The sequence below is a fragment of the Polypterus senegalus genome, chromosome 17, assembly GCF_016835505.1.
Source record: "Polypterus senegalus isolate Bchr_013 chromosome 17, ASM1683550v1, whole genome shotgun sequence".
Classification (NCBI taxonomy): domain Eukaryota; kingdom Metazoa; phylum Chordata; class Cladistia; order Polypteriformes; family Polypteridae; genus Polypterus; species Polypterus senegalus.
Genome location: NC_053170.1, coordinates 10,098,607 through 10,123,889, shown reverse-complemented (window position 1 = coordinate 10,123,889; position 25,283 = coordinate 10,098,607). Strand labels below are relative to the sequence as shown.

The 25,283-nt window shown below is 43.3% G+C and overlaps 1 protein-coding gene across 1 annotated transcript; it reads left to right on the top strand.

Annotated features, from left to right (window-relative positions):
* Window positions 1–5,008: 5,008 nt before the first annotated feature.
* Window positions 5,009–22,735, top strand: hsd17b1 (hydroxysteroid (17-beta) dehydrogenase 1). The gene is made up of 6 exons (XM_039740714.1): window positions 5,009–5,105; window positions 12,834–12,995; window positions 13,424–13,603; window positions 16,256–16,349; window positions 16,488–16,671; window positions 21,715–22,735. Exons 1-6 carry the CDS (start codon window positions 5,009–5,011, stop codon window positions 21,874–21,876), a joined length of 879 nt encoding a protein of 292 aa, XP_039596648.1. The 3' UTR covers window positions 21,877–22,735.
* Window positions 22,736–25,283: the final 2,548 nt, after the last annotated feature.

The following is a 25,283-nucleotide window of genomic DNA, read 5'->3' as shown; positions in this document are numbered from 1 at the left end:
AAAGAGTTCACTGAAAAATGCCACAGCTTGTTGTTTTTGTTTTTTTCCCATTTGCTTCAATACTTCAGAGGGCCCTCGTTACGCCTGACAAGCCCCTATCTTGGAAAGCGAGTTCCCAAAGCACAGCACTGAGGGCCAATGCTGTCGATTGTCAGTGAAAAGTGAAAAACTGGGGGGGCTTAATTGTAGCCCCACCCCACCAGCACTGGCGGGCGACTGGACTCTGTGCCAAACCATCCCCCCTGCTGAGCTCCTTCCTGCTGGGCCATTCAGGCTTATCACCCACCAGATGCTGTAAGACACGTGCAACTCATGGCTGAACTGGCATAGCTGTGTGCCAATGAGCACTGGTGGGACAAAGTGGACGGGAAGTGAATGAACACAACAAGACACCCCCGTTTGCGGTTTTGAGGCCTGCTTTGGCCATCCGCCTTTGATTGCACAGGGGAGGGTGGGCACAGCAGCTGCGGGCTAGGTTGGCAGCCGGTTCCAGAGTGCAGACCCAGTATGGCTCAACAGAAGTACTGGGTGTGTTGAACTGGAACGCCTGTTTCTGGGACAGTAAGTAGACATTTTGCAGAACCTGCAGCTTTAATGTCGTAGTAAAACCAATTGTCTTAAGTTTGCTTGGCCAGTTGGATTGTCTCTCTGGTCTTTTGAAATTCTTTATATTTTTGTAAAAGTTTGGAAAGAGACTGTTTTTTAAAATGCATACACTACTTTTGTATTCTACAGCAATAAAGCATCTCCGTATGGATGAAGTTGCCTCGTTTTGCTCAATCCCTGCGTTACGTTTCTTCTCTTTGCTTTGTTCATTTTTAATGTTACCGTTGTTGATTATTTCATTTCTGTTGGTCAAAGTATCTTCTGTTATGCTCCTTGTGTTTTGTGAGTGACTCCCTAGGAGGCAGGGCCACCTGCCCATTACCACAAGGGACGGCCTGATTCAGCTCTATACAGTAAAAGTGCGGACCACCCAGAGTCCACTCAGATGCGCTTGGGAGTTGGTGAGTGTTTCTTCACGGATTTTTTGGGGGGTTTTGTAATTTATTGAATCTTTGTTCTTGGCTTGCGAGTGTCCTGATAAAAACCAACATCCAGGCCTTTAATGACCTCTTAGGCACGGCCATCAGCAGGGTGTCTGTCTGTGGAGAGAGTGTCGACCTCGTCGAGAGGTTTACTTACCTCGGCGGTGACATTCATGACTCTGGTGACTCTTCCTATGAAGTCAGTAGACAGATTTGGAGAGCATGGGGGGTCATGAGGTCGCTGGAAAGGAGTGTGTGGCCCTCCCGATATCTCTCTATTATATAAACCAAATCCTGGGACGAGTCGAGACTTTGGCCATGAGATTTTTTCAAGTCCCGCCCTCCTCTCAACCATTTCCGGTTAATGGCCCACACCTGCGGTCCTCTCACCTCTCATTCGTGTGAATTCTTTTGTCAGACACAGTTCATGCTCTCCCAGCTCTTACAAATTTTAACGTTTTCCTCACAATAAGTTCACAATTAAAGAAGATGTATTATGTCCAAGTCTTATTGAATAATTTCATCACAAAGGGTTATCAACAGTAAATATAAGTACACCTGATCGTGGACTATCTTACAGACAGACCTCAGTATGTGCGTCTCGGGAACTGCAGGTCTGACATTGTGGTCAGCAACACAAGAGCGCCGCAGTGGACTGGACTTTATGTGGTCCTGTTCAGCCAACATACATCGGACTTCCAGTACAACTTGGAGTCCTACCATGTACAAAAGTTCGCTGACGACACTGCTATCGTGGGCTGCATCAGGAGTGGGCAGGAGGAGGAGTACAGAAAGTTAATCAAAGACTTTGTTAAATGGTGCGACTCAAACCATCTACAACTGAACACCAGCAAGACCAAGGAGCTGGTGGTGGATTTTAGGAGGCCCAGACCCCTCATGGACCCCGTGATCATCAGAGGTGACTGTGCAGAGGGTACAGACCTATAAATACCTGAGAGTGCAGCTGGATGATAAATTGGACTGGACTGCCAATACTGATGCTCTGTGTAAGAGAGGACAGAGCTGACTATACTTCCATAGCAGGCTGGTGTCCTTCAACATCTGCAGTAAGATGCTGCAGATGTTCTATCAGACGGTTGTGGCGAGTGCCCTCTTCTACGCGGTGGTGTGCTGGGGAGGCAGCATAAAGAAGAAAGACGCCTCACGCCTGGACAAACTGGTGAGGAAGGCAGGCTCTATTGTAGGCATGGAGCTGGACAGTTTGACATCCGTGGCAGAGCGACGGGCACTGAGCAGGCTCCTGTCAATCATGGAGAATCCACTGCATCCACTGAACAGGATCATCTCCAGACAGAGGAGCAGCTTCAGTGACAGACTGCTGTCGCCATCCTGCTCCACTGACAGACTGAGGAGACCCCACACTATGCGACTCTTCAATTTCACCCGGGGGGGTAAACGTTAACATTATACAAAGTTATTGTCTGTTATACCTGCATTGTTATCACTCTTTAATTTAATATTGTTCTTTATCAGTATGCTGCTGGTGGAGTATGTGAATTTCTCCTTCAGATTAATAAAGTATCTATCTATCTATCTATCTATCTGTTATATAGTGTCTTTCATTGTCTATCTATCTATTATATAGTGCCTTTCATTATCTATCTATCTATCTATCTGTTATATAGTGTCTTTCATTGTCTATCTATCTATTATATAGTGCCTTTCATTGTCTATCTGTCTATCTATCTATCTACGTGGGTAATCCTAGCACAGAGAAACGATGAAGTCAAACGAATCAATGTGAATATTGTTGATCGGTTACACAGCAGATTGTTAAATGCGTATCAATAGACTCTGCTGAAACAGTTGGTGGTGATGGTGCGGAAGATGAAAACATCAACTTACAATATCACGAAGAATATCTACAACCATTAACACCATATGGTCTTCCACCGGCCGAATTACTGTAGAAAGACGGCTGCATCCAAGAAAGGTAATGCAGTACATCTTCCGTGGATAACATTAGACACCAAAGGAGATCTTGGTATGCCATTTCTTATTAAAATGTTTACAGTTTTCCATTAGAATATCTTTTGCAAAGACAATTAACAAATCGCAGGGACAAACATTCGAAAATGTCGCTCTATTTAAGAGTTTGCTGATGATACGACGGTGCTGGGAGTGAAAAGCAGGAATGATGAAACAGCATAAAGAGTTGAGGTGGAACGGCTGTCCGCATGGTGTGAAGACAACAATCTCTCTCTCAATGTTGACAAGACAAAATAGATAATCGTGGACTTCAGAAAATCATATCCTGCCCAGCATCAACGGTTTAGATGTGGAGATTTTTAAGAGTACCAAGTTCCTCGGTGTGCACATAACTGAGGAACTTACGTGGACGCATAACACGTCATCACTAAACAAGGAAGCCCATCAGAGACTACACTTCCTGAGGCAGCTGAAGTGAGCAAGTCTTCCCCCTTCCATCCTCACCATGTTCTACAGAGGCACCATGGAGAGTGTCCTGACCAGCTGCATCACTGTCTGGTGTGGCAACTGCAACGTATCCGACCGCAATCGCCTGCAAAGGAGAGTGAAGACAGCAGAGAACATTATTGGGGTGTCTCCCTTCACTACAGGACATATTTTACAAACGCAGTGTCCGCAAGGCCTGCAGCATTGAGCAGGACCCCTTACACCCCTCACATGGACTTTTCACACTTCTGCCATCCAAGAGAAGATACCGCAGCATCAGAGCCAGATCTGCTAGGCTGCAGGAGAGTTTTTACCCCCAAGCTCTCTTGATATTCTTGATATCCATCCATCCATCCATTATCCAACCCGCTATATCCTAACTACAGGGTCATAGGGGTCTGCTGGTGCCAATCTCAGCCAACACAGGGCGCAAGGCACGAAACAAACCCCAGGCAGGGTGCCAGCCCACGGCAGGGCGCACACATTATGGACAATTTAGGCTCGCCAATGCACCTAACCTGCATGTCTTTGGACTGTGGGAGGACACCGGAACACCCGGAGGAAACCCAAGCGAACCCGGGTCTCTTAACTGCGAGGCAGCAGTGCTACCACCGCGCCATCGTGCTGCCCCACTTTGAACTATTGAAACTAATAATCAATAATGGTAACAATAAAAACAAAGAAACAGACATTGTGAAAGACCAGCCCGGCCAGAGACAAACACGGACTCCAGATATCCCAAAAACACGCACTATTTATTTGAAATCCTGCACCCACAATTCCGTGCACAAACCACAAGGCTCAGTCCTTTGTCCTTCTCTTCAGCCGCCTCCTCTCCTCTCTCGCAAGCTCCGTCTTCTCCCTCCTGACTCCGGCTCCTCAAATGGAGTGAGGCGGCCCCTTTTATCCCACCCTGGATGTGCTCCTGGTGCTCCGTGATGGTCTTCCAGCAGCACTTCCTATTGTCCTTGCACCAGGAAGCACTCCGGGTGTACATTGTTCCTGCTTCGGCTGCTCTCTTTGGCTCAGCAACCATTCAGGCGCCCCCTGGTGGCGACCACAAACCCCCACAGGGCTGAGCTTCCCAGCTCCGTGGTCCTGATGGAATCCAGGAGGGCTGCCCTCTTACATCCAGGGGGAGGTATTGCCCCTCTCCCGGTCCTTCCGGGTGCCAGGCATTCCGGTGGGGCAACATCCCTGGCCGTCTGCCAGAACATATATGAGAAATTTGAACCCTAGTCTTTTGATGATGACTGAAACCACATCACATCCACCTCATTGATATGTGTGACCCAGGGTTAACGTGAATGTTCATCATGGAGGCCAAGAGAGCCTTCCAAGGAGAGAGGTGCCATTCTTCACCACCTTCCTGCTCGCCCAGCCAGTCCTGTCTGCACAGATGGGGACGCCTGCAAATCTAGGAATGCAGCAACAACACAATATCTGCCTGTGAACGACCTTGGGCCAACTCTAAAGACTAAATAACCCAGGAGGGTGTGCTCTGCGCCAGTCACCCTGTGCAGCACAGTTTCTGAAGGAGAGCCATGGAGAAAGCAGTGGTCCTTATAACTGGGTGCTCTTCGGGCATCGGCCTGGGACTGGCAGTGAGGCTCGCCTACGACTCCTCGGGGGCCTTTAAAGGTTTGTTGACATTTTTTTTTTTTTTTTTTACAAATTCTTAAGTCTCACACTTTCTGCTTTTCTTCAGTTCACTGAAATAATTTAGACTCTGTACACAGGGCAATTTTTATACTTCTTCTAGTAGTACTAGTACTGATGATAATCCATCCAGCTACTAAACTGGCTTTATTTTGAGCTGGGGCATGGGAAAGCTGGGCACAAAGCAGGAACAATCCCTAGCTTGCAGTCCATCGCTTCACTCGCACAAATTAGGGCTAATTTAGCCAAACCATCCATCCATCCACCTTATTTTTAAATCTGCTTATCCTGATCAGGTTAGTGGGAAAGCTGGAGCCAATCCAGGCAGGCATCGGGAACAAGGCAGGAAGTCCATCACAGGGTCAACACACACACACACACGTTAGGGCTAACTAAGCCAAACCATACATTTTCCTAACCTGTTTATCCTGAGCAGATTCACGGGGAAGTTGGAGCCAATCCCAGCCACAGCAGGGCACAAGGCAGGAACAATCCCTGGATGGGGTGCCAGACCATTGCAGGATGAACACAAGCACGTACACATCAAGGGCAACTTAGCATCGCCAATCCACCCAATCAGCATGTCTATGGATTGTGGGATAATAACAATAACAATAAGATTATAAATAATAATCATCATTTTTGATTGGGATGGGATTTAAAGATATTACTTTAGATAGAGAGAAATGAAAGGTGCTATATAACTGACAAATAGATATAAAAGGCACTATATGATAGATAGATAGATAGATAGATAGATAGATAGATAAACAGATGTGAAAATATCACGGGTGTTGAACTCCAGTCCTGGAGGGCCGCAGTGGCTGCAGATTTTCATTCTAACCATCTTCTTAATTTGTGACCAGTTTGTGCTGCTAATTGACTTCTTTTGCCTTTGTTTTAATTAACTTGACTCAGGCCCCCATAGTTGTTTCTTTTTTCTTAATCATCAGCCAAACAATAGCGAGACACAAAACGAGCCGCCACATGACCAGCTCACCTGCACCCATCACACAATATCTGAAAATAAAGAAAGGTGGAGGTCTCAGTAAGGCTGATCTCTCAGGTCACCAAAACATCTTGACGGTGTTCTGAGGAAAAACAGAAAATCAACAGTTTTGGAAATTTCTGCTGTGGCAGAATGAGAGCAACAACAAGCCATGGAATTAAATAACGGGCTTAATTAACAGCAAGAGTCAGGTTCTCATTAAGAACATGATTGGAGTGAAATTGGTTGGCGTTTGAAGACCCAATTTATGTCGTCATTTGTTGGCTTGTTCCATGTCTCATTTCTGTTTGGCTTTCATTTAATGAAGAAAATAATTAACTCAAAGCACTGAATCCTTAAAAATAGGGCTATTAAAATGAAGGGAAGAAGAATTTATTTAGCAGTGAAAACTGGTCACTGATTAGGAAAAGAGTCAGAATGAAAACCTGCAGGCACTGCGGCCCTCCAGACCTGGAGTTCCACACCCCTGCACTATATCATAGATAGCTGGATAGATGTGAAAGGCACTATATAATAGATAGATAGATAGATATGAAAGGCACTATATGATAGATAGATAGATAGATAGATAGATAGATAGATAGATAGATAGATAGATAGATAGATAGATAGATAGATAGATAGGTAGATGTGAAAGGCACTATATGATAGATAGATAGATAGATAGATAACTATGGCATCCTAAAGACAAGAAACTGGGAATGGCAAACAATACACAACATTAATTAAATGCCTTTGAGCCTGTAACAGTTTCTGGAAGCACTAGTGTTCACAGTGAAAGGCGCTTTATCAAAACATCTTTTATATGAAATTCCTCTGAAGTACTTTGAATTACCTTAAAAAGTACATTGAGCTCACAGAGTAATAAGGATAGATAGATAGATAGATAGATATGAAAGGCACTATATAATAGATAGATAGATAGATAGATAGATAGATAGATAGATAGGAAAGGCACTATATCATAGATAGACAGACAGACAGAACTTTATTTGTCCCCAGGGGGAAATTTGGCTTTTTACAGAAGCTCTTTAAATAGCTAAATATGTAAAGGGGTAGATAAGTAATAAATATATAGATATACACACACACTTTAGTCTGAACACACACCGGAGTAACTATAAAGCAAAAAATATTAAAAAGAAAGAAAGATTTTGATACATAGGAACTCAGATTACCCGCACACCCAATTTAAATTTGTACCCTTTTTGTGCTTAGATCCCCACCTACACTTTGCTGTGCACCCTTCTGGTGGTCTCTTGTGTTTTCTCTGTTCTTCCAAATCCCATTGTACTTTCTTAAGACATTTTCAGGATGCCCCACTGTTTTAATTTTTCTGGGGCTCCCAAACTCGTAATTTCTTTTTCATTTGTTCTTTCCTACAAAGTCCCTTTTTTCTCCTTTTGTTTTTTTTGTTTTTTCTCCTTTTGTTTTTTTGTTCTTTCCCACTGTGTTCACTCGCTGATCAGTTAGCTGCAGCCTCTGGCCGGAATTCTCCTCCACGCTGTCTTTGGATATGTGGAAAGTCTCTTTTAATTTGAATATATCAGGAGAATATATCATTCTTTTAAACTGGCAAACCTCAGAATAGCTTGTCTGCAGTCAAAATGAGAGCAGCTGTGATCCTGCATCCATGTAAGGTTTTTTTTTCATATATTTTTTCTGTCCTTTTCTTTTATTTGCGGTTCCATCTTCCATGTAATGATTTTCTTCATCCACTGGAGGGATGCAAGGACTTCAGGGGTTAGATTTCATTGGGTGGGTGCTTTATTATGAGTCTATGAACACTTCATTTTACAATTGATTGCAATCATAATTTGTAGCTTTTATTTAATCAAAATAATAATAATAATAATATGTATTATTATCTATTTATTGTATGTGGTATCTTTGCTGCTTATCTGTATATCTATTTACCCCATGCAATGAATGCTTGTGAACTGGACAACTGGGTCCTAAAATCTATTGATAGCTGCATTAAAGCATTATAATCATAACAATAATCATTATTATTATTATTATTATTATTATTATTATTATTATTATTGGTTGTTGTTGGTATTCTTATTATAATTAATTATTATTACTATTAATTGTTGGGTGGTGCTCTGGTAGCTCTGCTGCCTCACAGTTAGGAGTCTGGGGTTCATGCCCAGGGTGGAGTTTGCATGTTCTCCCCGTGTCCGTGTGGATTTCCTTCTGGTGCTCCAGTTTCCTCCCACAGCTCAAATTTCAAAGACATGCAGGTGAGGTGAACTGGCGACGCTAAATTGGATCCTGATGTGTGTGTGTTCACCTTGTGATGTACTGCCGTCCTATCCAGGGACCTTGTTTATAAAATTTTGCATGGATTTCGAGCGTGGAAATATGCATACTGCAAAAATAATAATAATAATTATCAGATTTATAAAATCTGCCGTGCGCACATCTCTTTGCAGTTTGCCTTTTTTAAATCACAATGATACTGTAAGTGCGCCTCAAACTCCGCCCTGAAACATCCATATATGGAGCATGCTAATCCACCTTATGCATATGCAATTGCGATGCTGCAGAACTTCATTGGCTGGAAGAGCAGTTTCTCCCTCCTGACACGTTGAGACTCCGCCCCCTGCATTGAAGCGTATCTGGCTGTGCTCCACAACTGAGAACGCAAGATCCTGTGCGTCCTTATAGCGCCTGTCCTGTGAGCGGGTAGCCACTATCACCTGACACTGTAACGACGTGATTGCTGTTACAACAAACAGCACAGGCCACGTGAAACACTGAAAGCCAGCCACCATGTACAGCACTATCACATCTGTCTAAACGACGCTGCCACAAAATAAATGATTCATGGGTTGGCCCAGGACACTGAGACTGACAAATCTTGGCATTACAGATGACTCGTGCATTAATTTCAGTTTCAATTCTTTATTGTCATGTGTACAAGTATCATGTACAATGAAATGCTTGCTTTCATCTGCCCCCGCAGACAGTGAACATAGACAAAAAACACACAATAAATAAATGAATATAAATAAGTAAATACATAAAACTAGAATCCTAGGAATAAATAGTTACAGTGGCAGAAGTATATGTGCAGGTAGCATTTGAGGTGACACAAGATTACCGATTGTTCATGAGTCTGATTGCAGTTGGGTTGAAGCTGTTCCTGAACCTTGAGGTGCGCGTCCTTATGGACTTTAGTCGCTTCCCCGATGTAAGGAGGGTGAAAAGTGACAGTGCAGGGTGGCCGGGGTCCCGTCTGATATGGTTCACTTTCCTGAGACAGCGTGTAGGGTGGATGTCATGGATCGCAGGAAGTTGTGTGCCCGTGATCTGCTGTGCTGTATATTCACCACACACTGAAGACCTCTGCAGTCCTGAACTGAGCAGTTGCTGTACCAGGATGTGATGCCTCCTGTAGAATCTGCACAAGGTTGTGGGGGACATCCGGGCCTTACTCAGTCTCCTGAGGAAGTAGAGGCGTTGTTGGGATTTTTTGACTACTGCCGCAGTGTGACTTGACCATTTAAGGTCATCAATGAGGGTGACTCCAAGGAACCTAAGGCTGCTGACCTTTTCCACAGCCTCTCCTCCGATGTAGATGGGGCTGTGCTCTGTTGCCTGTTTGCGGAAATCCACAATCATCTCCTTAGTTTTGCTAACGTTGAGGGTGAGGTTGTCCTGACACCATTCAGCGATTAATGGAATGTCAGTGCTTACGGATATAAACAGCAACTTCCTTCTCGCTAGATCCACTTATTGCAATATGAAGGCAGTCCAGTGATCTGATTTCTTTAGGGCAACCGGGCAGGGTTGCAAATTGCCTTTTTTATCTTGGCAAAACCTTGTTATTTGTTGTACCTACACCATACAATTGAATATTTCCAGCACAGCGGGCATGATGGAGTGAAGACAACAAAAAGAAATTGTCATTCATACCTGTGATTCGAAAATGTATTAAATAACTCAATTGACGTATGAGAAATAGCTGTTTTTATATCGCTATTTTGGATCTTATGTCGTATTTTATGAACCGATTATTTCAAGAGCTGCGGTGGGCTGGCGCCCTGCCCGGGGTTTGTTTCCTGCCTTGCGCCACGTGTTGGCTGGGACTGTTTCCAGCAGACCCCCGTGACCATGTAGTTAGGATATAGCGGGTTGGATAAGGGATGGATGGATGGATTATTTCAAGAAGAAAACGAAGAAAAACTTTGGCAGATCGAGTAAAGCTTCTCCCTGCGGCAAGCAAGATGAGATGGAGTGGCTAATTGTGACCCACCCACATCTTACTATGCAAACGAGGATACCGTTATATAGGTACAGTATATGAAATTCTGAGCAGGGTCCCGCTCAAAAGCCTCTGCAGCTCCGTGATTTAGAATCTACGCTGGACACCCAATTGGATTGCAGGCTTTTGTAATTTGGTTTATTTTAGTCAGACAACTCCTCCCAAACCCAAATTTTAACCTTAGTGTAGTCAGGTGTTATCACTGACGCATAATATAAAGAGACAACCAACTCAATGAAGTGGAGTTCTGGAGGTCCGCACTTGGACAAGAGAGCTAATTGGGGAAATTCTAACACTGACTTTGCTTGTCCACGCCCTCCGTTCCCGCCCCAACTCAACACTGTCTCCACCCCGTACCGCTGCGAGCGCTGATTGGGCACGCCTCTTTCCCCTACCATTGACGTCCCTTTACCCACCTTTTGATGCTGATTGGTCATTTGATTAATTTTAGTTTGAAATGATTAAAGCGCGGTCCCAAATCGAAATGCAACACACGCTGAGCTGTCGCCAAGAAGAATGCAATACGTCTGCTTTGTTTGTAGTTGTGATCTACGCACTTGAAAGAGAATGCAATACGCTACTGTGTTCCACTTGATACTGACAATAAAACTGCGTGTTGTGGTGACAAGCGATCGATCTATTTGTTGTGTTATTTGTGTTTAATTGTGCAGTCGCTTTCTTCATCCGTCGATCCGCCTACCTCCTTGTCACTTGGCTCCTTTTATCATTTCAGCTTTGAAAGGGTAGAGTTGTTGGTTGGCTTGAGGCAAATTAATCCGTGGAAGTTGGAAATACTGGGCGCTTTTTTAGCTGTCTTGTGCGCTAAACTCGCCTGATATGTGTTTATAATCTTCTAGCAGGGTGCCATGTTGGGGACATGATGTGCTTATGCAATCAACCTGTCAACTTTTTGACGTACTACGGAAGCGTATTACTGCCACGACATAATAAAAAAAATATGCTCACTATCACGTTATAACGTGAAAATATTACATTATAACGTGAAAACATCACGTTAAAACGAGAAATCGTATCATGTGATAACATGAAAATATAAGATTATAATGTGAAAACATCACGTTAAAACGACAAATAGTATCACGTTAAAACGTGATACTATTTCACGTAATTACGTGATAAAGTTTCATGTTATAACGTGAAACTTTTTTGGTTATCCAGTGAGGAGTGCACGTCTGCAAATGAAACGGCTCATTTACACGACTTGATCAAATTCTACTTTATGCTTGGGGTCAGACATGGAGAGATTCTGCTCCTGCTGACTAAGGTGGATGATTTTGTAATAAGTATGCGTACACTGAGAAGAATTTTAAAAGACATGGGGCTTTACAGAAGAAAGAATCAGTCCGACATTTTGGAGGTAGCATCATTTCTCATTGACCAGCTGGAAGGGCACGGAAGGCTCCATGGATACAAGCTACACCATCTCAGCTGCATTCAAGCTGGGCATGTTGTGACCCAAACCACGGTGAGGCATTTAATAAAGTTTCTAGACCCCCGTGGTGTTGAGCAAAGACGGAGGAATCGACTGATGCGACGCGTGTACATTAATCCTGGACCTAATTTTATGTGGCATGTTGACTCTTATGACAAACTAAAGCCGTTTGGAATATGTATAAATGGAGCGATTGATGGTTTTTCAAGGCTCATGATATGGCTTCATGCTTATTCAACAAACAGCGATTTTACGTTTTAACGTGATACTATTTGTCATTTTAACGTGATGTTTTCACGTTATAATCTTATATTTTCACGTTATCACATGATACGATTTCTCATTTTAACGTGATGTTTTCACGTTCTAATGTAATATTTTCACGTTATAACGTGATAGTGAGCATATTTTTTTTATTATGTCGCGGCAGTAATACGCTTCCGTAACCTTCAAAACTGCATTTCTCCGTAATATATTTCTATTTGGATGCACCTGAATGTTGTGAAATAGACATTTTTTAGTCATGTTTGTGGGCCCCCTAGTAGGGTGTGACACAGGGTCCTCGAGGACCTGAGGAGCCTGTCTGACGTTTCTTCCACTTATGCTTCAAACTAACATTTGTACAGTATTAGGAATTCTAATCTTTTCTCACAAGGTGGCGCTTCACCAAACCAGCGGAGATGACAGCATGGCCACACCAGTTTTTGACACATGAAGCTCGTTAATCTTGGCCGCATTCTAAACCAGACCCCTTGCTATTTTGCCCTTCCTGAGACACACATTTAAATCGAGTGTTGATATAAAGTCACATTTTTTAAACCCCCAGCCAGTGAGTTAAGATTCCCACCATTTTGATGCAAAGAGCCCTTTCAGTGGCTCACGTACAGATGCTTCATAGCAGCTGGATGAGTTTGCTGTCTCTGCTGATGTCTTCCTTTTCATTTCATTTACTTGTTTTTTTATTTACATCTGTAGTGTATGCCACAATGAGGGACCTGTCCAAGAAAGAGCGTCTCCTGGAGTGTGTGCGAGGTGGCCATGAAGACACCCTGAAGATCCTGCAGATGGACATCACAGATCAGAAGTCAATTCTGTCAGTCAAGCAGAACATTGAGGAAGAACGAGTCGATATTTTAGGTGATAATAATATGGAGAGGCCCAGGGTGGGTTTAAAAGGAGCAGCTAAAGATCAGGCAAAAAACAATCTGACTTTAGAACAGCACAAAACACATGAAGACAAGACCACCACATATTTAAAAATTCCTGAGAACATTTGATTTAAGTGACAACTAACTTGTCCCAGTGCAGGACCACTCACAGGATGATTGTGTGTGTGTGTAGCCCTGACTCTGATGGCTTCATTTCTTTTAAAGTCGGTTACCAAAATTTAAGAAATGTACACTTGGGTGGAAGAGTTGTCCTTCAGCTGGGCCAAGTTCAGGATCATTTCTGTCCAGGGGGTAATCATGTCCTTTTAGTTACAGTAGTTTGAGGACAAGGGAAGAAAGGAAACAGTTATGTGATGTGCTTTTCAATATCTAAAATGATCATCTGTTCAATTTCAGTGTGCAATGCTGGTGTGGGGCTCTTGGGACCCCTGGAGATCCTCACCCAAGACACAATGCAACAGATCCTTAATGTCAACCTGTTTGGGACAATCCGCACCATCCAAGCCTTCCTGCCGGAAATGAAGGCCCGTCGGTCGGGGAGGATCATAGTGACGGGCAGCTTGGGAGGCCTTCAGGGTAAGACCTGTCTGTGGAGGTGATGGTGGGAAGGTGCTGTGTGTTGTTCTTTGGTTCTGTGCAATCAAACAGCTAGTAATCTTTAAGTAATATATCAAATATACATGATGCCAGCATGCAGGTGCACAATCACTGGTCAATCAAGTTTATTTGGTACCTTCTGTGGAGAATAGCAACTCATATTTTTGCATGTACGGTATACACAACAACAGATGGTGCGTCACAGACATTTGCAGTCATTAAATTCATTGCATTTTTCATTCAATCGGATGGCGTATCACCAACATTTGCAGTACTAAAATGTGTTGCGTTTGTCATTCCAACAGGTGGTGCATCACAAACATTTGCAGTAATAAAATGTGTTGCGTTTGTCATTCCAACAGATGGTGCATCACAAACTTTGCAGTCATAAAATTTATTACATTTGTCATTCCATCGGATGGCTGCATCACAAACATTTGCAGTCATAAAATGTGTTGCATTCGTCAGTCCAAAAGAAGGTGCATCACAAACATTTACGGTCATAAAATGTGTTGCGTTTGTCATTCCAACAGATGGTGCATCACAAACATTTGCAATCGTAAAATGTATTACATTTGTAATTCCAGCCGGTGGTGCATCACAAACATTTGCAGTAATAAGGCCATTGCATTTGTCATTCCAACAGATGGTGCATCACAAACATTAAGAAAAGCACCCAAGTACAGAGCTGCACCACAGGTCTACACCAGAGGTTTCATAGTGAAAGTGATGTCAGTTATGTGCAAAATAGAAGGGACACTTCTTAAAAGTCAGCAAAACACAAAAGCAAATTGTTTGTGTTTCCATTGAGGGATCACCTGGGATTAAAAATGGCGACCGATATGACAGATGTCGGTTCTGTTATTTCAGATTGGTCTACAATCGCCGTGTTAGAAGGTGATGGGAGTGAGTGAATATAATAGTGGGAAGGCGAACTCCCTATATTTGGCAGAGGTCACCCCTACTAGGAATATCTTTGAAATCGGCTGTGGGCACAACATTTTAGGGTGGGTAGCACAACATTCACATAATTATGCAGCGCAGTAGGCCCCCATTGTGCCCCCTGCTTCTGCATAGCAGTCCCGATCGAGGAGCACATAGCTTTCGCGCTTTATAAACCGGCTACCTGTGCGGAGTATGGGGTCGTTACCGAGGCCGTTGGTGTGCTCTAAACCAGCGTTCCCAGGTGTGTCAGGCCATATGCGCCAAGCTTAGTGAGGCGATACGCCACTTTACCTGGTGTGGAAGAAGCAGGGCAGATGTCCCAAAGCAGCTACGAGGTACACAAAATACCTCAGAGGTGTGTGGTATAATCGACGGCACCAAGTGACGGTTATCGGGATTGTCTTAACAGGAGAGGCGGGGCCTCTGTTGTTCTGCAGGCGGTCCTTGACGGCAGATTAATGACATTTGTGTTGGTTCACCCGCTAGCGCTCGTGATGTTGGATGTATTCGCGTAATGTGACCTAAATGCAAAAAAAAAAAAAGAGTTTCTATTGCAGTCTTGTGGATTATTGCTTTGTTGAATCGCCTGAAAAAAATCACCTTAAACGAGTGTATGCATTTTTAGCAAATTTTGGGAGCTTTGTTTTTGAAATTCACGTGTGTCCGTACGTTTTTTTGTTTCGCGGTTTCAAAATGTGCATTGAGGAGGTTAATGAAAAACGCAGCTAGTGTCCTGTTTCAGAAGAGACAAGAGAACTTGATCAGAGAAGAACCGGTGAGATACGCGTCAAAGGAAAGCAAGACAAGTAATACAAATATCGAGCAAAACCCAGACGAGAGGCAAGAGAAGAAGTCAAAACCAAGAAAAGCCCGAAGAGCAGCAAATAAGAGGCTTTTACGTTATAAGGGAGACCGGATAAAGCAACGAGCGCCCAGCTGACCTTTTATCTTGCCGCACCAATTAACCGCATACCGCGACCCTAACGACGGATCCAAAATTTGGCAGCATTAGGAAAACCTGAGAATGACGTAAAAGAGGGTAAATATATCAACTTTAATTAGAAGTGAGCACAAGCCCGAAAATTAAACCTAATCATGACACCCAGCATTTCAGCTCTGCAACCTTCTGCAGCATTCATCACATCTGATATAGCGCCTTTCACATCCATCCATCTATTTTACTGTATATAGCCCCTTTTATATCTATTATATAGTGCCTTACATGTCTATCTATCTATAGTGCCTTTCATATCTATCTGTTTCATTGTGGTGTAGTAGTAGTGCTGCTGATTTACAGTAAGAAGATTGTGGGTTCACTTCCCGGGTCCTCCCTGAATGGAGAATGCTTTGAGTAGTGAGAAAGTGCTATATAAATGTAAATAATTATTATTATTATCTATCTATTATATAGTGCCTTTCATATCTATATATCATATAATACCTTTCATATCTATCTATCTATCAATTATATAGCGCCTTACATGTCTGTCTATCTATCTTTCTATCTATTACATAGTGTCTTTCATATCTATCTATGTATATCATTATATAGTGCCATTCTAAACGTTTGGCTCAAGTTACACAATTTAAAGGCAATGCTACCAAATATTAACATAGTGTAAACATATGACTTTATCTATTTATGTTTTTTCCCCTCTTTGTCCTCTGTGTCTCCCGTCTCTACAGGATTCCCATTCAATGACGTCTACTGTGCCAGCAAGTTTGCTGTCGAAGGCCTCTGTGAGAGCTTGGCAATCCAGCTTCACCACTTCAACATTCAGTAAGTATGGCGAGCTGTAGCTATTTGACCTGTAAGGAGACGTGGCACCAATCAGTCCAGGGCTGTTATGCACCCCTCGCTCAACATGTGTCTGGTCTGCTGACCACATCTTGTGCCCCCCAACTTGTGCACTTGCAGCATCAGCCTCATTGAATGTGGCCCAGTCAACACCAACTTTATGGCAAACCAGCAGAAGACCAGCCCCAAAGAGAGCGAGCTGCAGAAGATTGATGCCAAAACCAAGGCCCTCTACCAGGCCTACATCCGGCACTGCCAGAGAATATTCCAGGATGACATGCAGGACACTGAGAATGTCGTTCAGGTCAGTGGTGATGTGCAACTCCACCAGTCGGTCAGTCCATTTTGATTTGATTTTGATTTTTATTACTAAAATGTTTGTGATGCGCCATCTGTTGGAATGATAAATGCAATGCATACAGTAGGTCTCTGTTATATGACTATTGGTATGGAAGTCATACAAGCATTGTGAATGTCTGCGATACAACATCTGTTGGAATGACACATGCAATGTGTTTTATTAATAAAAAAATGTTTGCGATGCACCATCGGTTGGAATTTCTGTTACATACCATTTGGTTTATGAAGTTTGTAAAAGCATTATGAATGTTTCTTATTCACCATCTGTTGGAATGACAAATGCAATACATATATCTCTGTTATATGCCATTTGGGATTTGCAACTGTAGTGTTAATGTTTGTGTGGCTCCATCTCTTAGAATGGCAAATGCTAATTGGTATGGGATTCATAAAAGCAGCCTTAATGTTTGTGACGTATCACCTGTTGGAATGAGTGCAATGCATTTGTCTGTGTTATATGCCATTGGGTGTGGGATTTGTAAAAGCTGTGCTACTGTTTGTGATGCACCATCTGTTGGATTGACACACGAAATGCATCTTATTACTAAAAATGTTTGTGATGCACTGTCTTTGGGAATGACAGAGACCTAGCAACCAGATGGACATACAGGCCAACAGAGTGTTATTGCAGCCGGCATTACCTATGAGGTCAATGATGTGTGCCCTAATATCACATAACGCCCACAACGTCAGTCTCAAAATGCCCATCAAATGCCCAGATACTATATTGTTAAAATTAGGGTTGTGAGAGGGATATCTGACTCGGGGGTGGTTTGTGGCTGATTGTGGCCATTCCGTGACCTACGTCACACCTACTGTGGGCTGCAGTTAGACCCATCTCATACACATACACACAAAGACACTTCTCCTTTAATTAAGTTGGGTGATACTATATGCCACCAAATTTGTGAATAATAAAATTATATAGCGAGAAATAATATCAGAGATTGTATTTGGGCCGGCACGGTGGCGCAGTTAGTAGCGCTGCTGCCTTGCAGTTAGGAGACCCGGGTTCGCTTCCCTGCGTGGAGTTTGCATGTTCTCCCCGTGTCTGCTTGGGTTTCCTCCCACAGTCCAAAGACATGCAGGTTAGGTGCATTGGTGAGCCTAAATTGTCCCGTGGGTGTGGGTGTGTGAGTACCCTGGCACCCTGCCTGGGGTTTGTTTCCTGCCTTGTGCCCTGTGCTGGCTGGGATTGGCTCCAGCAGACCCCTGTGACCCTGTAGTTAGGATATAGCGGGTTGGATAATGGATGGATGGATTGTATTTGTTATACTGCTGAATGCAGCAGTCCCAAACTATAAGTGTAATGATATCACCTGCTGCACAATCATATCTCTACTGACAGACAACAAAGGAAGATTGGATTTCAGTACAATGAGATAATATTACAGTATAGCTGATTACATTTGGGGTATTTGGGTCCTCAGAAATGACATCATACAAATTACAGCATTAGGAGTGGAGTTTTGATATGATTCTGTTCTGAGATTTTCCAGGTACGTTAGACTCCACTCCCTAAACATGGCACCGGGGACTGCCGAGGTGTTGCATGTTGATCAGTAAATGCAAGTAAGACCCCCACTGTGCTCTGTACATGGGACGATTGAGTTCCTCCAGATTAGCATTACACTCATCGAGCCTCTTAGTCCAGTCCTAGGTAAGAGGAGGGAGCTGACCCTGAGACCCTGAGGTGAGATCTTAATTGTTGTCACCGTGTTGCTGGGCATCCTCACTCATCTGCCTTTTTATTTTTTCCTTCCTGTTTTTACCCCTCAAGTCAGGGACGTGCAGTCAGGGGAGGCAGGTCAGGCTCTCATGAAAAGTAAAAAAACTAATAATTATAGAATAAGATAAACGTATACACTGGTCTGTGCTATAAATTTGTTTTCTGTATTATTCCAATAACTTTGATCATTTTTATACTCAAAATCACTGAATTGGCGCATTCCCTGTTCTCTACAGAGGAGACATGTGAGGTGCGGCAGCGACGAGCCTCCCCTCACCTCGGACTGCACTCTCCTCACACACACACGGGGTTGATGCATGCGATTGGCGCGTGCCTGTTGCTGTCTCTCTGTATGTCGCCAACATAATGTGTGCAGACACGTTTATTATACAACCTGACTTTCTAATATCTTTACTGAATGTGTGTGGCATATTTAGTGTCGCTGATCGGACATAAAACCGCAGTGAAAAGGCACAAGGTGAGGCAGACAGTACCGTGCCGCCCTGAAGGGAGCGCATGTGAGCCCAATATGTACTCCTCACTAATGTTCTTCTCCGCAGATACTCGGCGCCAGCAAGTTAGCGATATCAGAAGTCAAATGCACTGCAGCGGTCCGTTTGTTTTTTTTTTTTATTCTGACTGACTGCCAAAATGGAAGATAAAGACTTTTAGCACCAAAGAAAAATAAGGAGGACTTTTACAAGAAAGTGACAGAGACTTTCGTGGAGAAAGATAGGCACATGGACTTCATTTACAATTAAAGGCAACGGCATAACGGTTTTCAATTTTATAAAAAATGGGATCAGACTAAGAAAAAAACAATCCAATATTTAAAAACTAAACTTTGACCTTAAATAAAATATTCTTTTGTTTTTCTTGTTATCCTTTTGTTGAGCAGTCTGTATTAAAATTGATTAAAACGTCAGAATTAAAAGCTATTAAAAACAACTAAACGTTTAAATTAAAGTCAAAATTGAAATCTGTTTTTTTTGTACACCACTCGATAAGTTAATTGTATTGTATGAATTATGGAATTGCAACAGCAAATTTAGAACACATGGAGGGTGAGGAGTAAATGCGCTCTCTCTCCGCTCTCTCTCGCCGCTAGAAATGTCACGTTGTTTCTTAGTCCAATATGAACCTCATCTGTGTGTGTGTAGAGAATGCTGATGAGATATGAAACACAACCAGTAGGCAGCGTGCATGCGGCCAATTGATTCGCGAATAAGCGACTCTTTTGGGCTCATATATTTGTAAATCTGACTCTGAAGGAGTCACCAGCCATGAACCTCACCGCACGTCACCGCCTCAAACGCATGCTTAGCTCCACCCATTTAAATAATGTAAAGTATAGCGGCGCTGCTCTGAGCTGGCACTCTTCGTGTGTGCGGTGTCATATGAGAGGTCCCTTCAGTTTCTGCACACACGTCATTTTCTTTGAATTAGCCTCCCTTTATCCCTGCCGGGAGTTTGCCATTGTCAGGCATCCAGTGGCGGTGCACACACACGCACACACTTACACATAAATATGCACACACGCACACATATATACACACACATACAGTCAGGTCCATAAATAATTGGACAGAGACAACTTTTTTTTCTAATTTTGGTTCTGTACATGACCACAATGAATTTTAAATGAAACAACTCAGATGCAGTTGAAGTGCAGACTTTCAGCTTTAATTCAGTGAGGTGAACAAAACGATTGCATAGAAATGTGAGGCAACTAAAGAATTTTTTGAACACAATCCCTTCATTTCAGGGGCTCAAAAATATTTGGACAATCGACTCCAAAGGCTATTTCATGGGCAGGTGTGTTCAAGTCCGTCGTTATGTCTTATCAATTAAGCAAATAAAAGGCCTGGAGTTAATTTGAGGTGTGGTGCTCACATGTGGAAGATTTTGCTGTGAACAGACAACATGCGGTCAAAGGAGCTCTCCATGCAGGTGAAAGAAGCCGTCCTTAAGCTGCAAAAACAGAAAAAACCCATCCGAGAAATTGCTACAATATCACGAGTGGCAAAATCTACAGTTTGGTACATCCTGAGAAAGAAAGCAAGCACTGGTGAACTCAGCAACGCAAAAAGACCTGGACGTCCACGGAAGACAACAGTGGTGGATGATCGCAGAATCATTTCCATGGTGAAGAGAAACCCCTTCACAACAGCCAACCAAGTGAACAACACTCTCCAGGGCTTGGTCGTATCGATATCCAAGTCTACCATAAAGAGAAGACTGCATGAAAGTAAATACAGAGGGTGCACTGCAAGGTGCAAGCCACTCATAAGCCTCAAGAATAGAAAGGCTAGATTGGACTTTGCTAAAGAACATCTCAAAAAGCCAGCACAGTTCTGGAAAAACATTCTTTGGACAGATGAAACCAAGATCAACCTCTACCAGAATGATGGCAAGAAAAAGTATGGAGAAGGCGTGGAACAGCTCATTATCCAAAGCATAGCACATCATCTGTAAAACACGGTGGAGTCAGGCAGTGTGATGGCTTGGGCGTGCATGGCTGCCAGTGGCACTGGGACACTCGTGTTTATTTATGACGTGACACAGGACAGAAGCAGCCGAATGAATTCTGAGGTGTTCAGAGACATTCTGTCTGCTCAAATCCAGCTAAATGCGTCAAATTGTTTGGCGGCGTTTCATGATACAGATGGACAATGACCCAAAACATACAGCCAAAGCAACCCAGGAGTTTATTAAAGCAAAGAAGTGGAAAATTCTTGAATGGCCAAGTCAGTCACCTGATCTTAACCCAACTGAGCAGCCATTTCACTTGTTGAAGACTAAACTTCGGACAGAAAGGCCCACAAACAAACAGCAACTGAAAGTAAAGGCCTGGCAGAGCATTAAAAAGGAGGAAACCCAGCATCTGGTGATGTCCAGGAGTTCAAGACTTCAGGCTGGCATTGCCAGCAAAGGGTTTTCAACCAAGTATTAGAAATGAACATTTGATTTCCAGTTATTTAATTTGTCCAATTACTTTTGAGCCCCTGAAATGAAGGGATTGTGTTCAAAAAATTCTTTAGTTGCCTCACATTTTATGCAATCGTTTTGTTCAACCCACTGAATTAAAGCTGAAAGTCTGCACTTCAACTGCATCTGAGTCGTTTCATTTAAAATTCATTGTGGTCATGTACAGAACCAAAATTAGAAAAAAGTTGTCTCTGTCCAAATATTTATGGACCTAACTGTATATGCACACACACATTCACTCACAACCTTCTCTTTTTCTGCGTCCTGCAGGTATTTCTGGAAGCCATTGCTGCCGAGACCCCCGCCTTGCGCTACTACACCAACACCTCAATGCCCTTCAACAAGCTCAAGCTGTCTTTCCAGGATGGATCCCAGTACATCAAGGCTGCAAGCAAGTTTCTCTTCCAGGATGAACAGCTGACAGACCTCTGAACACTCCAGTCACGGAGAGCCCACTCAAACCGAGAGATTGCGGTTTCCGTCTTGGCATTTAATTATGCTAACTCAAGAAAAAAAAAAAAAAAAACATTCTAGTTAAAGATGGCTGGGAAGTTGTTTGAGAACATTTAAATAAAAAAGTAATAAGTTCAGGGCACTGAAAAAAATGGAACATGGCGCTACAGTTCCTTTTTGAAAGGCATCTTGTAAGCCCAGGGTGAGCTCATCTTGGCTTTGCTTGCTTGAATTGTAACTTCCACCATTCAGGTCCATCTCCCATTCTGCATCTCTGCCACTGCTAGCAAGTGGGGATGCAAGAGCGACGTCCTGGGGAACCAATGTCATCACCACCCCGTACTATTTCCATTATATCCAACTTCCTGGCCATTTCCGTCCTACTATCACTTTATTTATTTCTTTTTGTGTTGCCCCTTCTAAACTGCATCATATTTTATCATTTTAGATTTTATCTTTATAGGTGTATCTTTTGTATTCCGTGTTGACCTTGCATGTTGCACCCACACCATCATGACAAATTCCTAGTACGCATTAGTGTACCCGGCCAATAAAGTGAATTCTGATTCGGATTGAACTAACTTCCGCTGCTGCAGAAAAGCTGTCAGCTGATCACCCATTACTTGCTCTTTGGAGTAAAAGAAAAAAAAACTTTCTGTACTAATAAAAATGACATTATTTTTCAGTTTTTGGTAACTTAACCTCCAACAGTTTAGCGCCTACCTTTGTCCCATTTCAGAATATTCACTGGACTTAAAACTGCTTAAGTTTCACTAAAACGGGGGAGTGCTTTAAAACGCTGATTGGATGATAACTGCTAGTAACTGATTGTCCACTTGGAGGCTCCCACAATTGTAATCAATCTGTGCCGTTTCCTCATTCCTGTAATGGTAAAATAATTGGAAAGCCAGATCTGTATATGCTTATCTCAGGCTCAGCTTTCAATAACGGGGATGGACTTAACGCTGCGCGACGCATGCGCTTGAGGACGCAGCTGCTACGCAAGCTGTGCACTGTCAATACTTGTGCGTGTACTTTAAATAAATCTGGAGGATTCCACAAGGTGGCAGTGCGAGACTTCGTCAAGGTGAGAAAACGACTATCTCTCTATCTAATATATAGTGCCTTTCACTCTATCAATTATATAGTGCTTTTCATATCAATTTATCTATCTATTATATAGTGCCTTTCCTATCTGTCTATTATATAGTGCCTTTCCTATCTATCTCTCTATCTATTATATAGTGCCTTTCACTCTATCAATTATATAGTGCTTTTCATATCAATCTATCTATCTATTATATAGTGCCTTTCATATCTATCATATATGCCTTTCATACCTATCATATAGTGCCTTTCACTCTATTTACGTATTTATCTAAAATCTAAAAAGACTGCCTAGGGTGATAGCTGCTCCAGAGCCGGCCCGCCACTCTGACATATAAGATGTTGAGAGCTGCGTAGCTTTTCACCATCCAGACTAAATAAACTGAAGCCAAAGCCACTTTCTTTGCTAATTTCAGCCCAACAAGAATGACAGCATGACGCCCATCTCAAGGCCCTTGAGTGTCGCTGGTGAAGGCCTAAGCGCTCTTTCCCTGATACAGGATTTACGTCAACATTTTCACAAGGCTTGTTCCTGATGATGTTTACACGCATGTGTTTCTGTCTCTCAGGGGTCTGCAGTTTGTTTGAAATGAACTCTTGCTAAATGGCATGAGCAAGAGTGAGTCTCCAGTATGTCCCCTCGGCACTGGAAAGGGCTCACTGGAGCTCATCCTCGGTAGCTGCACAATAGCCCTCAGTGGCTGGTAACATGACCAGGTGCTCAAGTCAGTAGCAGAGGCCATCTCTAAAGCCATGGCTAACAACAGGGTCATGGTAGACTTTAAGTAGGCAGCTCACGTTCCCGGACCACGTTATGACAACTTCTTTGAGGAGTTACATGGTGTTAACATCTGTCTCTTCAAAGCAGGTGGTCATAGTGGAGGTGACAAATCCTTTGTGGGGAGCACATTGAAGAGGCTCGACAACGAAAGTGGTCCAAGTACCAAGAGCTGGGTTGAGCTCATTGAGGTGGTCGCTCATTATACAAAGTCTACAGACTTCTTGGCATCACAGGAGCTGCAAAAATGAGAGCCATAATTCCCATCATAGAGGATGCAGCAAAGGCCTCCAGGTGGTGCAAATCGAGGGCTCTTGCTGCTGAGGCACAAGCCACTGCCTGATCAACCCTGGTGGGGTCACCTGATGTTGCGAGACCCAAAACACCCAATGTCCTTAGGGAGCATCACTGATGAGGTGTCCCAGGGCATCCTAAGATGTATCTCTAAACTGTCTGTGGTTTGGGGCTCAGTGGCGCCCCTTGTGGTTACACACACGTATAAAAAATACAGGGTGGCGCAAGGAAACGGGAACTTTTCAACTGACGTTCAATGCACAAATAAACACATTACAAAATAAATTTAATGATGAAATGTACAGGATATGCATTTAATACTGATAATCAATATTTTTATGTCTTGAAGAAACATCATGAAGGTGCAGTTGTCCATTTCTCCGTACACATTCTGACAGCCTGCATTGTTCGACGTAACTAGTCAAGAGGAATGCCAGCGATTTCCTCTTCAATCCTCCTGTTTAGTTCAGCGATGGTTGCAGGATGTGTGTGGTACATTTGGCTTTTAAGATGTCCCCACTGAAAAAAAATCACAAACAGTGAGATCTTTGGATCTCGGAGGCCATGGAATGTCACTTTTTGCGTGAAATGACGCGCCTTCCAAACAATCGTCGAATTGCTGCCATCCGTTGTCTGGCAGTATGCGAAGTGGCTTCACCTGGGGACTCCCGTTTCTTCGAAATTATGCACCCATGTTGTAATCGCATGAGCAGACGGGACACGATCGTGACGTCCTAACTGGTAATGGCGCCCGTTTGCGCAGCAGTCACACGATCACTATTCTTAGAAAAGGCTTTCACAGCGAACGCTCGTTGCGCACCACTCCACTGCTCCATTACAATTAATGTCAAGGGGGGGGTGAGGGCGGGGTATCTAAACGAGGTCGCACTGGTCCCAAACAAATGGCGACGCTCCAGGGTCGCTAACACCCAGTTCCAAAATGTCCCGTTTCCCTGCGCCACCCTGTATAAGCAAGACAAATTAATTAAAACCTAACTACCAAATCCTAATGACAGACAAGAATCAAAGTCGAGAAAACAGGCAAAGATGTCAAACCAAATGAAACTCGCGAGAAGCACAAAAGTAGAATATTCTTTTTTTATAAGGGACTAGCTATCCCCCGCGGCTTCGCCCGCGTATTAGTGAAACAGGACTGTGAGGAGGCCCCGCCCAGCTCTCTACTCCTGACGTCACTCTTCCGCCTCCC

Excerpts from the sequence above, each read along its gene's own strand:
- hsd17b1 (XM_039740714.1), top strand. The coding sequence starts at position 5,009 with ATGGAGAAAGCAGTGGTCCTTATAACTGGGTGCTCTTCGGGCATCGGC. Across the intron at positions 12,996-13,423 it reads AGAACGAGTCGATATTTTAG|TGTGCAATGCTGGTGTGGGG; the intron begins GTGATAATAATA and ends GTTCAATTTCAG. Across the intron at positions 13,604-16,255 it reads CAGCTTGGGAGGCCTTCAGG|GATTCCCATTCAATGACGTC; the intron begins GTAAGACCTGTC and ends CCGTCTCTACAG.